Consider the following 15,349-nt stretch of genomic DNA (forward strand, 5'->3'; position numbering starts at 1 on the left):
AATGTTATCACTTTCTGAGCCACTGCGTCATAAACTGAAGTATTGAACAAGTGAGAATTCACCTAATGCTGGGGCGACATAAAAATGTCAGGAGATCTCTGAAGCTCTTGCAATTCAGGGATATAAATCCATGTGCCAAATTTCATGGCAATTCTTTCCATTGTATTTGGGAAATGTCACTGAAAGCTAAGCACTTGAATCTCAGATGCGGTAGGCAAATTTGTCATCTGTAGTACTTACATTTTGAATACATTTTCCTGCCAGCACATCCAGTAAATGTTGAGATTTCATACTGTATTAGTTAAATGGCGATACAGGAGTCAGGGCAAAGCCATTGGGATTCCTCCTTTAGGCTTTTTGGATGTCTACACAGAATTTCTTGTTATTTTGTCCTGCAGTTATCAGGGTATTTCGCTAAATGCCAAAAACTCAACCTGAGATTGGCATTAAATGAAAAGTTTGGGGATCTGTCTGAAAGTTTGTAGGAATCATCTTGAGGACCATCAATGTTGGTGCAAAATCTGTCTATACTGAAGTGGTGGACTGATCACTATCAACATACTTATTAACTGCAAAACAAACTGGTTAAGTTGAAGTTGACTCATATTGAAATAAGGTAGTGTTTAAACAGAGGCTTGTGTTATTGCTGTGTCTGTGTTTATGGTAATGTGTTCTTGTATTCTGCAGAATTCAGTGCTTTCCCTATTTTCATACTTTATTCGTTCTCTCCATCTAGAACACTCATATCATCCTGTCAGCTTCTCACTTTTCTGTCCTCCGTCTCTCATCCTTCTTGCATCTCCACCTTCATCCTTCTTTTTTCACCACAGCTTCTTTATCGCTCTCTCCGTCCCATCCATCTTACTCCCGGCCCGTCTGCACCTCTTCTTTTTGACGTCTCTCTCATTCCTCCCCGTCTTTCAACCTTGGTTATTTCCTCCATCGTTCACCGTTACCCCCCGCTCCCTCCCGCCCCATCCCTCTCACTTTTTTCGTGCCCTCCTTTTCCTTTTGTTTCTCTGTTACGCCCTGTCCACATGCACATCTTTCTCCCTTTCCCTCTGCCTACTTCTCTTTTTAGAATATGTAATCTTTCACACTTCCTGGCATCATCCATCTCTCTCTGACCCTGCATGCACCCTTTTCTCCCCCTCTGTCTTCCTCTTTTCTTTCTGACCTCGTAGAGTTTTGGGAAGAGTATTAACCAGCCAGTGTGACGGAGGTGATCACGAACCAGACAACTGGCCTTTAACACATCAATAGCACTCAAGTACTGAAAATAAGATGAGCAAAGACACTGTCATTCAATTAACTCAAAGAGCCCATATTAAGGACCTGGGTAGGGCTTACATTTCAAAAAAGGAAGCTTCTTACAATTTAAATTTTCATTCAAAGTAAGAAACTGGAGTTGTCAAATGTTAAATATCTGAACACAAGCAGTGATAAGTTAACTGCATCCCAGAAAGTATGTATCAATTGATTCTTGGGTGAAAAAGAGCTTTTAAAGTAAAGTAAGGGGGGAAAACTGCAAATATTAGGACATCTAAGGCAGCTTTCAGTCCCTGATAGTAAGTGCTAAGGACACATTTCAGTAAGTACTAAGTTAGTATCTTTCTCTCTCTCTGAAGCCATGATAGATGAGAACTTTTCAAAGATGTTAACTCAAGTTTGGCCTGTCCTTGTCTCCTGAGGAAAGAGCTGATTCCAACAGTTTGCAAGGCAAAAATTATGATTGGAGTAGCCAGCCAAGTCACCGACACACAGCCATCTAAAACTGTTTCACTCATAAAGCTCAATATCAGTTTAAGTGTGCATTACATTCTGAATATTTCAGTACTTAATGCAAACAGGCCAGCTTTTTTCTATTGCATTGTATGAGTTCCTTGATTTTACGAATCCAGTGAAATATGTTGAGCTGCAATATAGCTGCTGGGGTCAAAAAAGTGCATCTCACACAGCTGACTTTGCAAAACCTGCAAGGGAATACTGATCACAGCACTAACAAACAAACAAACTAAGAAGTAGGTTTTTTTTCCTCTAAATGTCTCCCTTTATTCGAATGATTGATCTGTTATTCCATGTATTGGAAAATAAATAATGACTTGTTCTTTCAGCTGTATTGGCACTCTGTTTGTGGATATGATTTGGCTTACCAATAAACCCCCAGGCCAGGGGAGAATCATTGAATTGAATTTGCAGTGAGGACATGTTTGCATAAAATCTGTATGCATGTAAGCACAGATTCATATTATCCTACTAATCCATGTTCACACACACAGACACACACAGCTACACATAAACATGGTTGCACAAGAGTTTCTATGAATAAAGGCTGTAAAAATGTTGGATTGGGTTGTAAAAATTGGCCCGTGTTAAATTATAGGAGAGCTAGCCTCAAGTGGTCACTGATGGAACTGCTGATGTTTACTCCTCCCTATTGGCTTCTTTTCTCAATGCTAGAGGTCGCCACTTGGTGAACACATGTGCCAGCTTGCTTAAAACTAGATAAATGATTCAGGCCTTACACAAAAGGATTGACAGATATAATCCGTCTATATCTATACCTCAATCTGAGTCCTTCTCTTCAACTTTTTAGCCCTAATGCAGTCAATGTTTGAGTCCAAGTCCAAGTCTGAGTCATCAGTGTTGGAGTCCAAGTTGAGTCACAAGTCATGCTTGAGTAGGACTCCAGTACTACTGGGTTTATCTTAGGCGTGTTTTAAAAATAGGTTCCATCCATCCATCCATCCATCCATCCATCCATCCATCCATCCATCCATCCATCCATCCATCCATCCATCCATCCATCCATCCATCCATCCATCCATCCATGCATCCATGCATCCATGCATCCATGCATCAATCCAAGAGCTCATAGTGCCCTACTACCCCTCTAGAACACTACACTCCCAACATGCAGGCCTGCTTGTCGAACCTAAAGTCTCTAAAAATAGTATGGGAGGTTGAGCCTTCAGTTATCAGGCACCTCTCCTTTTGAATCATCTACCAGTCAGGGTCCATGAGGTCCTCCCGGGGAGGCAGACACCCTCTCTACATAAAGCTTATAGTTAGGGTTGGCTCCAGCTTGGACCAGCTCTTAGTTATGTTGCTATAGGCTTTCACTTACTTTATCTTCCCCTGTCACCTTGAAGGTACTGACCATAGACCTTACTATGGTTAGGAATACCTGAGCTCCCTTGTCTCGTAGGTTCCTCTGAGTCGCTGCCGTAGACGACCTGCTGCTGTGGACATTCCACCCTCCAGCTTCAACAACTTCTACTATCCATCTCACTACTATCATCTCTCTCTTCATCCCTCTTTCCAACCCCAACTCGGTCCTGGCTGTCTAACAGGAGTTTGGTTCTGCTTGAGGTTCCTGCCTGTTGAAAGGAAGTTTGTCCTTGCCACTGTAACTAGCTAATTGCTGCAAAGTGCTCTGCTCATGGTGAATCAAAATGAGATCAGACTGAGTTCTGTCTGTAAGATGGGACTGGATCTTATCCTGTATTGATGGGTCTTTGTTAATAATTGAACATAGAGTACGGTCTAGACCTGCTCTGTTTATTAAGCATCTTGGGATAATATTTGTTGTGATTTGATTGAGTTGCATGTGATTGATTGATCCACCCATCCATCCATCCATCCATCCATCCATCCATCCATCCATCCATCCATCCATCCATCATCTATACCGCTTTTTCTTATTCGAAGACATGGGGCACAACCCAGCTGTAATTGGGCGAGAGGCTGGGTACACCTTGGACAGGTGGCCAGCCGTTTACAGCACCAACACTTAGAGACAAACAACCACGCCTACGGACAATTTAGAGTGACCAATTAACCTAACAAGCCTGTCTTTAGACTGTGGGAGGATGCCAGAGAGAGCCAACACATGCACTGGCAGAACATGCAAACTCTCCACAGAAAGGCTCTTGCCAAGCCAGGGGGTTCAGACCAGGACCCCCAAAAAGGATCCCATATCTCTTAACAAGGGTCTTTTCCATTATATATCAGATGTTCACAGGAGGCAGTGTCTGAATCAGCTTTGAACCTTTTTCTGCATTTTCAAGACAAAAGCTGTTTTGTGATTACTTTAGCTGTCCGTTTAAAAATAATGAGAGTTTGATGATTGATACTATACGCTGCTCCTTGGTTTTATTTTTACTCTGGTCCTTCATCATTTCCCTCCTTTTCAATTCCATGCCATCTTTCCTTCAATTATTCTTGCAGGTATGCCGACAGAAAGCAGGTGCGTAGATAAGGAGTAAATAAGGCCGACTGGCTGTTGGGGAAACAAACGGGGCAGTTAGTCTGTGTGTTGGTCGGTAAGGGAAACAGCTCGGTAGGTAAAGGGAAGTGATGCAGGCTCTCTGTGTGCTGCTGGTTAATGGCATCAGGTGCTCCTGTCTGCAATGATTAGTGCTGGGGTTGGAGTAATGGGCCCTGATAACAGTAATGGATCGGCCCACAAACACTTAGCTCAGTTTACTCTCTCTAATGCCCCTCATGGCCCAGCCCTCCACAGCTGTCTGTCCATCCGTCTGTTGACACGGCTGCAACAGCTCAACATCATAAAACATTTCGTCATTATCTGAATGTCTTTTTCCTCCTTTCTCTTAAACTCATTAATGCACACACATACAATATAACCTTCTATACGTTTCACCTTCATGTCTTTATTAGTTTTTATTCTAACATAACACCACTTTTTACACTTCGTAGATGTACTTTCAGTTCGTCAATCTTTCTTGGTCTCACGCCGCCCTCACCTTCTCTCCCTTCTTCATAATAACCTCTATGATTAGTTCTTTTTACCCAGCCCTTGTTTCACACTCCTGTCCCTCTCTCTCCTGCGCCCGCCGTCTCATTCTCCCTTTCCATCACATCTCCTCCTCCTCCCCCTCTTACCGAGGGCTGCTTGAACAGGTGGCTTGTGGCAGGTTGTTGCTGTGCTCTGCTTGTTGGTCCGCAGGAGGCTGCCTACCTGTGTGTGTGTGTGTGTGTGTCTACGTGTGAAAGCTGGTACACTGTCTACGTGGGTGTGTGTGTTTTCGCTAGTCTGTCCTGCTGTAACCCTCAGTAATAGAGCGGGGAATAGGAGAGGAGTTGAGCCAGAGCAGGTGATTAAGAAAAATCCCTGCAAGATGGCGGTTGTGTGGCCGTCAGTGGCCTCCTCTGGGTAAACAAGGAGGCATGTGTGGAGAGGAATGAGGGCTCGGTGGAAGGCTGCCGAGGACAAGGACAGAGCGCTTTATGACTTTGGGGGATTAACAAGCTGAAGTGGAAACTTTTATAAGTAGAAAAAGAAATAAACTGCTCAGCTGTAGGCTTGCTGGTGGAAATATAGCAGCCCTGGATATTCTGAAAGGACATGCAGATAATTGCTGGTGTCCATGAATGTGTGTGAATGCACAGGCGCACACACACACACACACACACTTGTGCAAACGCATGGACACCAACAAACTTATCCACCAGCAGACACACTGCCAAACAAATCACCTTACAAAGTTGCTACAGCCTAAAGACAGGATTCATCTAACAAGTGTCTATTGAGAGTGAATGTGTGCATGTACCAAGCGTCAACCTCTGGTCTAAGAATATGAGTCAATGCGGAAGTGTTAAAAGCTGCAGTTCATCGAGGATCCGCTTGAGGCTGGCTCCGGAAGTACCGGAAGTCACATACACATGAATGGGGAAAAGAAGATCTTTGCAGCATTAATAAACATGTTTACAGCCTGGTAAAAAAGATGAGTGTAGTCTGAATAGCTAATTTCTCGACGTCCTCTCACTGTGAGGGGGGTGAGTTTTTTTCTAATTCGGCAATTTCGAAGATATTGAGATTACCAGTCTTCCAATGAGAGGCACAGCTGCCTGTGGGAACACTGCAGCTGTTGGCTAGGAGGCTCAAAGCCCGCCTCTTTACGTCACACTGGCTCGACAGAAGCAATATGGCTGCCGCAGCCGATTGGTCTCAGAACAGCTCTTCAGAAACAGATGGGTGACGTCACGGATACTACGTCCATATTTTTTACAGTCTATGGCATGTACACAGTAATTAGAGTGTCAGTAAACCAGGGCATGTACTAACATGTACATTAGGACTGTGGGGGGGGTATTCTGCTTTGCAGTATTTTATTGACACAATGTCACAAAGTATTACTTAAGAAATATTGGAAAAATATTGCAAGTGGATTTGAATCTTGTTTGGTACTAGAGAGAAAAAACATAGCTTTTCATAGCTTTTTTTGTCGCCGGTTCGATTCCTGGCCACGACCTTTTCCTGCATGTCTTCCCCCGATCTCTACTCCCCACATTTCCTGTCTGTCTTCAGCTGTCCTATCAAATAAAGGCATAACGCCCCAAAATATATATGTATATATATATATAAAAAGAATATTAAAATGTTTCTTTATTTTTGATAGCAAAGCATCACATTTTTCAGTGAGGGTCCTCTGGGGGGCTGGGAACTATTGTTTTAAAGAGTAAGGTGATGCTAAGTAGTTTTCTGTTGAATTTGAGGCGAAGAGCTATGAAGAATTTACATGAGATAAAGATTTATCTGGCAGTGATTTTCTATGACACACATAAGGGTCTGCATAATTGTTTGAGTTGCATTACACCGCAAATATGTGGCATAATAATAAAATGAAGATCAAACCCAATTGACTGTATTTCTGAATTATGAGGGGGAAAAAAATCTGAATTCTGAGTTTAAGAATTGACTTCTGAGTTAAAAAGTTTGAATACTGACTCCAATCTCAGAATCAAAAATAAAAGAATACACCTCAAAATTGTTCTATTTTTTTTTACCCGCTTTTCCAAAAGTATTTTTTTCATTGCCCCATATCCTCTTTCAAAGTATTCCCATGCTTGCCTGGCGATGTAATACTTAGGGTGGCAATGTCAAGTGGAAAAAGCCTGCTTGCTTGCTGACCAGCACTTTCTTTTAACAAAAACTGACAAATGAACAGATGAAATCGTAAGGATCCTCAGAAGGATCTTTAAAAATCATACAGCAAATGGAATGACGATTAAATCCAGCGTGTTAAAAATAGGACCACAGGTGTGTACCTGTAAAGCGTTTTTTGTGTGCTTTCACTAAAGTCAAGGCAATGTTACAAAAATACAAAAATCTGTTGTAATCCATTGATTAAAAATGAATGATAACAGCAGGATAACCTATTGATCACTGTGCCTGATTCTGATCTGATGCCTCCATCTCATCAGTTTACCTTGCAAAGCCGACTCCTCTGCTGACCCCGTTGGCATCCCTCAGTATCCTTGTGGAGATCACGTGACCCAGAGGCTTCAGCATGTTCTCCAGCTCCTGCTCATCCATCGACACTGGCAGGTTGGAGATGTACAGGTTGGTGGGGTCCTGCTCCTGTTGCTGCAAAGCCAAAAGGAAAAAAAAGAGAAGACAGAATGTATCAACAAGAATCTGAAGAACAATCAAACATGCATCAGCTGTGTGTCGTGAGTCATCAAAGTGTTACACGTCATAATGCTGCCAAAAGTGGAACCAAACTCTGAGTGAACTCACATGACGTTTGGCCTTCTAGACTCACACATTTGTATGCTCACATGAAATAAAGATGCATCACTAGTTCACTGTGTCCCTGAGCGTGTGTGTGTGTGTGTGTGTGTGTGTGTGTGTGTGTGTGTGTGTGTGTGTGTGTGTGTGTGTGTGTGTGTGTGTGAAACTGAGGGTGTGTGCTACATTATGGATTTGCGTGAGCGGAAATAACTATCATGACACAGGTCTAGATTAACATTTTCCATACTGTACATATTTTAAAAAGCTTGTATGGAGTCCTCTGGGTGTTTCTTTTTCTTCAATTTTAAGTGTTAAGATTAAAGATTGAGAAAAAGGGAGTAAGAGCGAGAGAGAGAGAGAGATAGAGAGAGAGAGAGAGAAAGAGAGAGAGAGAGAGAGAGAGAGAGAGAGAGAGAGAGAGGCTGTGTAGTGTGTGCTGTAGAACAGCGTTTTCTCTGTAGTGCCCAGAGGCTGCTGCTAGCTAGGTGAAGCTGCACAGCTGGTGGTGGGCTGAGCCTGAGGTAGCAGAGGGCCCTGCGAGCTCTGCAAGAGAACAGCTGGAAACAGCAGGCCGGCCCCCGCGGTCAATCAGTCACTGAGCCACTAAGCAGCCACCATTCGAATAAAGCAGCTATCCATCCGTCTATGCCACAAGTCACTTAGGCTTTAAATCACCGATCATAGTACATTATGTCATCCTTATCTTTCATTATGTATTGTTTATGATGCACATTAGAATATTCTTTTACAGGGTATTACATTGCAAACAATCCAGCCTCCCACTTAGGTGGGGAGTGAACTACCTAATCAGGCAGACGGCCAGATTCTGATCTATAACCGGCTCTCGTTCATTAAATCTTCTCTGTATCTAACATCTACAACTCCAAACCTTTTATCCCACAACAGTGAGGAACACATGGAGTTATAGCTGACAAAGGCAAAAGCAATACTTTGAAGATAAAGTGATGCATATAGCAATATTTCTACATTTTGATATCTATGTCACTAGTGTTGAGCTAATTAACACTAAAAGTGAACTCATTTTTTTTGGCTGCACCTAAATTATTTTTCAGTAGAGCCTCCTCTGCTCCAGTCCCAAGCCCTCAATCAGTGACATTTCCTAAACTACATGATTTATTGTATTCTATTATAGAATCATAGACAGATATTGGGTATAAAAGACAAAGAAAGTCCAGATTAAGGAAAACACAGAAAAAAACCTGCTGCTTTGAAAACGTATTAAACACACATATAACTACATTCTGTCCACTGAATATTTGACTAAAAAATCAGACTCTAACACCCAAATACACAGGGAAAATCCCCTAAAATAAAATGGCTAAAGAAACATTGAACAAACACTAAAAGTAAATTATTCTCCATTCTCAAAAAGCTTTACCTCTGTGACACCATACCAGTTGTTCGCCCATTGGAATCTGTCCTGATTCGTTCATAAAACTCCTTTAAATGTTCACAACAGCTAGCTTCACAGGTACCGCTTACTACATTTGGATTGCTAGAAGCATAAGCCATGCCGAATGCCTGTCAGGTGCCGTAAATCTGACTTTGGCTACTGACAAAACAGCCCTTTGTAACTATCGATAGCTCTCCGATGCTCCTGGAATGTAAGCTGTCCTTCGCTGCCTTCAGAGTGAACAACTCTCACTTTCCCGTGAGCGGTTCAGTTCACCGTTCACCAAAATATGAGCACGATCATTTTAGCGTCTTCGCACATGACACGGTATGTCACTTTGTTGTGTATAAAGAATGTTCAGAGACCTGGATAGAATGATTACATGCCATGGTACTACCCTGGGTACCCAGGTTTCTGCAAACCCTAAAGAGAAGGATAATCCAGGTTTCTAATTCGCACCCCCAACAGTGATACCCTTATAATATGCATGTACTCACTCAATATCACTCACTCTTTTTAGTGTTTAGGGGGAAAAAAATTGGTTCAAATTCCCTTCTCACATTTAATCACAGCCCATCTTTCAAGATGGGCACATTTTAACTCAGTTTGGATCAATAATGAAGTGGAGGGCCTTTGAAAGGCAATGATCTCTGTGATGGTTTGGATCTATTATGTTTTATAAGGAAGATTGAGGATTTCTTCTGAATAACAATAGCAGTGTAGCGCATAAATTCTATAAAGTGTATAGATTGATATTAAAGTTGAAGAATACTGTCAGTTTCATAAGTCCGGAGTGTGTTGGTTGGATGAGCCAAGTCCAGTCTCATAAACCTTGCAACACAAAAGAAGAAGAAAAGCAAGGGCAAGTAGAAGATACAATTTCTTCCCTACTCCACACAGTCTTGTGATCTGTGAAAAGCACCACTTTACTTTGACTTCACTTGATTTTGCCTCAAATAAACGCCTAAAATAAGATGAGGAAAGTGAATTTTCACTGATCCATTTCACACGCATATATGCAGAGCTGTTAACAGCAACTTCAATCCACAAGTCTGTCATCTTCTCTGTGGGGGGGTTTGCTGAGACACTTCAGTTGCAGCAGCCTGCATGTAAACACTGCCGTTGAGAACCTTTACAGACTCTCTGCGGTTTGCCACAGGCAACGCTGTCTCTCTGTGTCTTGTTTTGCTTTCTGTTTGACAGCGGAGGAAGAGGTTAAGGAGGAGGAGAGGAAGTGCCTCCACCTGCCTTCATCTCTCCGTCTGTCAGAGGAGTAGAGGGGTCCCTCCCCTGATTAATTAGCCGTCTTATCTGACAGGACATGTTTGATCTGATTAAAGCCTTTGGGAGAAAGCAGACGTAAAAAGCAGGAGAAAAAAAAACGCAGCTCAATTACCTAACTTCTCGGGGCAAACTAAACTCCTTCTCCCCTCCCTTCTACGGTAGGTTTGTCACATTTATGCGTTTTGAAGCAATTGGAGAAAGGGCTCACAAGCGTTTGTATAACACAGGATTTGGCAGTGAATGAGGCTTAATTAAATCTGCCCGTAAAAATCTACTGTACACGTGTCACTCTCCTGCTAAGTCCCTTTGGTGTGTGTAGCCAGGCAGCTGTGCTTTTCTTTGAGTTTCTCCCGTTAAGAGAGGCAATGTTTTTTAGGATTATGTCAAACAGGCTTCGTATTCCAATGCAGACAGGAGGTCTGGATCAAAGAGTTGACTGACTGACTCACTCACTGGGCTAAGCCAATGATACCCGAGTTTATACGTGAGTGTGCACGTGTGCTTTTGAATGGAAGCACTTTCGCCTGTAAGCATGTGACGGTACATGCAGTGAAAGGAGAGGGACGGAACGTGAGGCGGTAATTTGTGTGCGCGCAGGCAAATAGCGAAGGGCTACGTTTGCTCGGGGATTATCACAGGGAGGCCTCATCTATACGCGGGGCTGAGTTCTCCTCTTTGATGACGTTCCGCACCACAAAGCCCTAAATACCCACATGAGAAGGTTATATGGGGAGGAGTGGAAAATGGGAGCGTTTTGACGGGAGGTGAGACGGGCTGGCCCATTCCACCAGGAGATTTAATTTCCTTTAATGTCAGCCTTTGCACACGCTGTGCTGTCAGGCTATGAATGAAACGGTAATTGAGGTCTGTGAGTGTGTGTGTACCTGTGCATATATCCGATCACGGAGTAATTATTCATGTGCGCTTGTTCCATCAAATACTGTAATTCTGCCTTTTTTCCTTTAATGTGCGTATGTTTCCCAGGAGAATGTGTCCCCTCACCATTGACCAGTGTTGTAGCAGGCTAATGGAAAGGCTTCAGGCTGCGCTGGGCCTTTGATGAGCTTAATTCCTTCACCTTGCCACAAGGAGGACAGGAGGAATCTAACTGTGTGTGTGTGTGTGTGTGTGTGTGTGTGTGTGTGTGTGTGTGACAGGAGGAGGAGTAGGAGGGGAGGTAGCAGACGTGTCATTTCCCACTGACGGATGGCCCCCTCGCTAGAGCTGACAACCCTGTAGCTGTTATTTCATTTCAACACCCTGCTCTGTTTACCTCACTGTAATTTCTGAGAACATTACTATGCTACAGGGGGAGGAGGGGGTAGGTATTAGTAGGAAAAGGGAAAGGATCTGAAGGATCAAAAATAGGAGAGGAAATCGGAGTTATGGATCATGGTGCGAGGGGTGAAAGAGTGAAAAGGCAAGAAAGGGGGAGCTGGAGAGAAAGACAGCTGACATGACAGCCCGATTGAACACATTAAAGGAAGCCCTTGTTGCCTTTTGACAAAGCTTGAGGGAAAAAGAGACGTCAAACGTTAGATGTCTCACGTCCTGCCTATGGGGCTCTCAGGGCTGTATCCATTTAAGAGATAAAAGTTAGACAGATAGATATATGTCTTGACTGGAGGCATTGAATCTAAAGCCATGTTGCGGCTCGGGGCTGCCCTCTTTGTCTTGTCAACATTTTTCTCAAACTATATCTTCCAAATTCTCATCTTTTTTATCCCCCTTTCACACCTCCGACCTCTTTATAACCTCTCTATACCCTTCTACTCTTTTTGGCAATAACTCATTTTTCTTCAACACACTCCAGCTGTCTCCCTTCTATTTTTCATGCATTTCCACTGCAACGACTTTCCTTCAGGACTAGGAACTTTTGGAAGGTACTCAACGTGTTCTTACTACAGGGACAAGGGTCAAAATAGATTAAAAGGAATTCTATTTTACCACCCAAAATGTCCCTGCTCCAAGGGTGGCACTTTCAAGTGCTTTAGGGGTGGGCCTTGCAGTGTTGAATATTTGTAAATAGTTTAGTACTAGCAGCATTCAGATGACCGGTTGAGCAGCACAAACTGAAAGTTCCTCACAGGAGATCTTTAAGATCTTATTGATTGACCGACGATAAACAAAAAATTACCATGGGTGTAACTTTTGTAAAACTGTGTTATACTGGTGCGGCGTTTCAAATAACAAAAAACACATTTCCCTGACTTTATGGGGCCTGACACAAGAAACACAGACAATACTGGGATGGAGGAACCTTTAAGTACTTTGTAAGAACTATTAGGTTCTTGGTATTTTTGTGGAAACATGTCTTTTCCCCTTTCTTTTCCATCAACTCATTTCTGGTGTTGTTCTTGACCCCCACTATTGCTTTACGTCCAAACTCTTTCACTCCTCCCCTCCTTTTTCATCCATTCAGCTCTTTTAGGGAGTGGAGCTGTACAGGAAATCGGCTCTACAGAACTTTCAGATGCTACTCAACAAACTGGTATACACTCTACAGTATTGTCTGCATGTGTAAACTGTGGAAGCTTACCCTTGTTACTGCACCACAAAATTAATTCGCCCCCAGGTGTGCCTCTATGGCCTGTTGTGTGACTAACCAGCAGCCTGAAGCAGCACAATTAAATCAAAAGACAATGGGGTTCCATGTTGTCTGGTTGTAGGAAACTGCAAGGAAGCAGTAGTTGTTGTGTTGCTGCTGCTGCTGTAAGGATGTGTTGCTGACATGTTTGCAGATGCCAGAGGGAGCTTTTCTTGCGCTCTTGTATATAGGTTGTGCTCAGATCTTGCTGTGGGAGCCTGAGTCTGCAAAACGCATTCAAAAAAAGACAAGCAGGCCAACCAAGTGGAAGGAAGGCATAAGGGGATTGAGGGGGAAGCGTATGAGTGCATCAACTCACTTCAAACACTTGAGTTTAATTTGTGAGGAGCCAGAAAATTCAGAGACAAAAAGGTAGCACTACAAAGGAGCTATCATTCTGTCAGCCGGCTAGTCAGCTGGTCAGACAACAGCAGGAGAAGTCAGGCGGGCCGCTTACTGCCCTTTGATGAGAGCTTCTCAACATTTTTCTACAGCCACTGATGAGCGGATGGCGGGATCACTCTACTTTTCTCTTTGTAGAGGCTGTCCTCAAACGCTTTCTCGACACTTTGCCATTCTGTCTGTATCCAGCCCCTCTGTGACACTCCACTTCAAACCCCAACCAGATCCTAGAGTTTACTTTGCAGGCTCGGTGATAGCACCGTCTTAATAGGGTACTGCAACAGAACTCACATGGAACACAAAGATAAACTTAAGAACACAACACTTGATACTCGACATGCTTAGATCCAACAGCAAATCAGACAGCAAAAAAGCAGAAACAGTCTATTAGTTTGTCGTTCTTTTACTGTGCTGAACATTGAGTAAAGGCCAGAGTGACTACCGACTTATCGCATCAACTATATGTTATAACTGCTATTTTCTGTAGGCCTCCTGTAAAGTGTCATTCAAAAAGGCAGCTGAAGAAGATTTAATTCAACAATTTGTTTTATTAATGTTATTCGGCAAGAGGCATTCCATGAGCACCGACAAAGAGCATAGTGACTATAGGACTGTCTGCTATATGTATCACTCTGATTCGGGTGTTCTGTCATGTTAAAACACAAAGTAGAAAGAGTGCTAGACAATATCTGTGTGCTGGTTGGCAACAGGCCAGTTCCAGTCAAGTTGCCTGGGGCCTAGTGCCTTCGAATAACGGCCTCATTAGAAGACAATGAACGAATGACAGCCATGCTGATATTCAGTGTAATAGCCCTCCCTTTTGTGTGACATAATGTATCCTGGTGAACATATTTTTTTCATTTTAGAACAATATTAATGTGATTTTGTTTGTGCCTGCAGCAATTTACAGGACATTTTAGAGCTACTGTGAAGGGCTTTCAAGTTTGTGTTGATTTTTGCGCCCCCTGTGGACAAAGCAGGGTCCTACATATGTGTAAGTCGTAACTGTTTTGAAAAAAAACATCCCATCCTGCATTATTTTAGTTAAAAAAAAAGGGAACACTGGTCAGAAATCACTGCAATATGGGGCACTGGTGGTCTAGCGGTCTAAGGGCCTCACATACAGAGGCTACAGTCCTCGTAACAGGGGTCGCCGGTTCGATTCCAGGCCGGTGGACCATTTCCTGTATGTCTTCCCCCACTCTCTACTCCCCACATTTCCTGTCTCTCTTCAGCTGCCCTATCAAATAAAGGCAAAAAGGCCCAAAAATATAACTTAAAAAAAAAAAAAGAAGAAATCACTGCAATAGAAAATGTGAAAAAAAAGAAGCTGTTACGGTAGCATGCAGTTCAGGAACTTGATTGACATCTTCCCCCCCACCTGAGGTTTAAGACATTAGAAATAACTATATGGAAGTTATCTGTTTTGTTGGTGGTGGTCTTGTTTGGTTTTATGGGTCATACAAAAGCATCAATATTAATATCAGGCTGTCCCATAAGCAGATAAAAAAAAAACACAGGAGCTTTTAAGTGCAATAAAGTAAAAACAAACATCAGCTTATTTACATATCCTGCATTAGTACAGAGGAATTCATGAGCACAGGAATAATATAAGGTTCAAAGAGTCTCTCTTAGTCTGATCTTATCCTATCAAACAAGCTACGATGTACAAACACACATTATAACCCCACATATGCACAAATGTCTCTGACCTAGACATGCTCAGTCACAAAACAGCGTGTTACAAAGCAAAAGAAAGTTGGCTAAACACAAGCTGGTAGGGCGTGAGGTCCTTCTGCTGCTCAACGGGGAGTCTGATGAAATCTACATCCCTTATTCAAACCTTCTGTTGGAAACAAAGAACTGTGGACAGGATGTGTGCCATCAATCCAGGACAGCTATTTTCAATTCAATTACCATATTGTGTCTGAGCAGACAGCCCAAAACACTTAAGAAGGTCTTTGGTGGTGAATGTAAACTTATAAGCATACGGCTCTCTGTGCTCAAGGTATTGCATTAAAACTTTTGCGAATAGTATCTTTCCTATGATTAATTATTTAGAGTCACTCTTGGTGCTTTTGGCACATTGGCATGTACATTCATGAGTGTCAGAGTGGTTATA

General features: G+C 42.7%; 1 protein-coding gene across 2 annotated transcripts in view; it reads right to left on the minus strand.

The window, feature by feature from the left end:
* rbms3 (RNA binding motif, single stranded interacting protein) overlaps nt 1-15,349 on the minus strand; it is a 361,699-nt gene that overhangs the window by 88,054 nt on the left and 258,296 nt on the right. For both annotated transcript variants that reach the window (XM_034704063.1, XM_034704064.1), the window contains one exon: nt 7,236-7,393. In XM_034704063.1, the coding sequence (XP_034559954.1) occupies nt 7,236-7,393 (158 nt within the window). The remainder of the gene's footprint in view (nt 1-7,235; nt 7,394-15,349) is intronic.

The sequence above is a fragment of the Notolabrus celidotus genome, chromosome 16 (assembly GCF_009762535.1).
Source record: "Notolabrus celidotus isolate fNotCel1 chromosome 16, fNotCel1.pri, whole genome shotgun sequence".
Classification (NCBI taxonomy): Eukaryota; Metazoa; Chordata; class Actinopteri; order Labriformes; family Labridae; genus Notolabrus; species Notolabrus celidotus.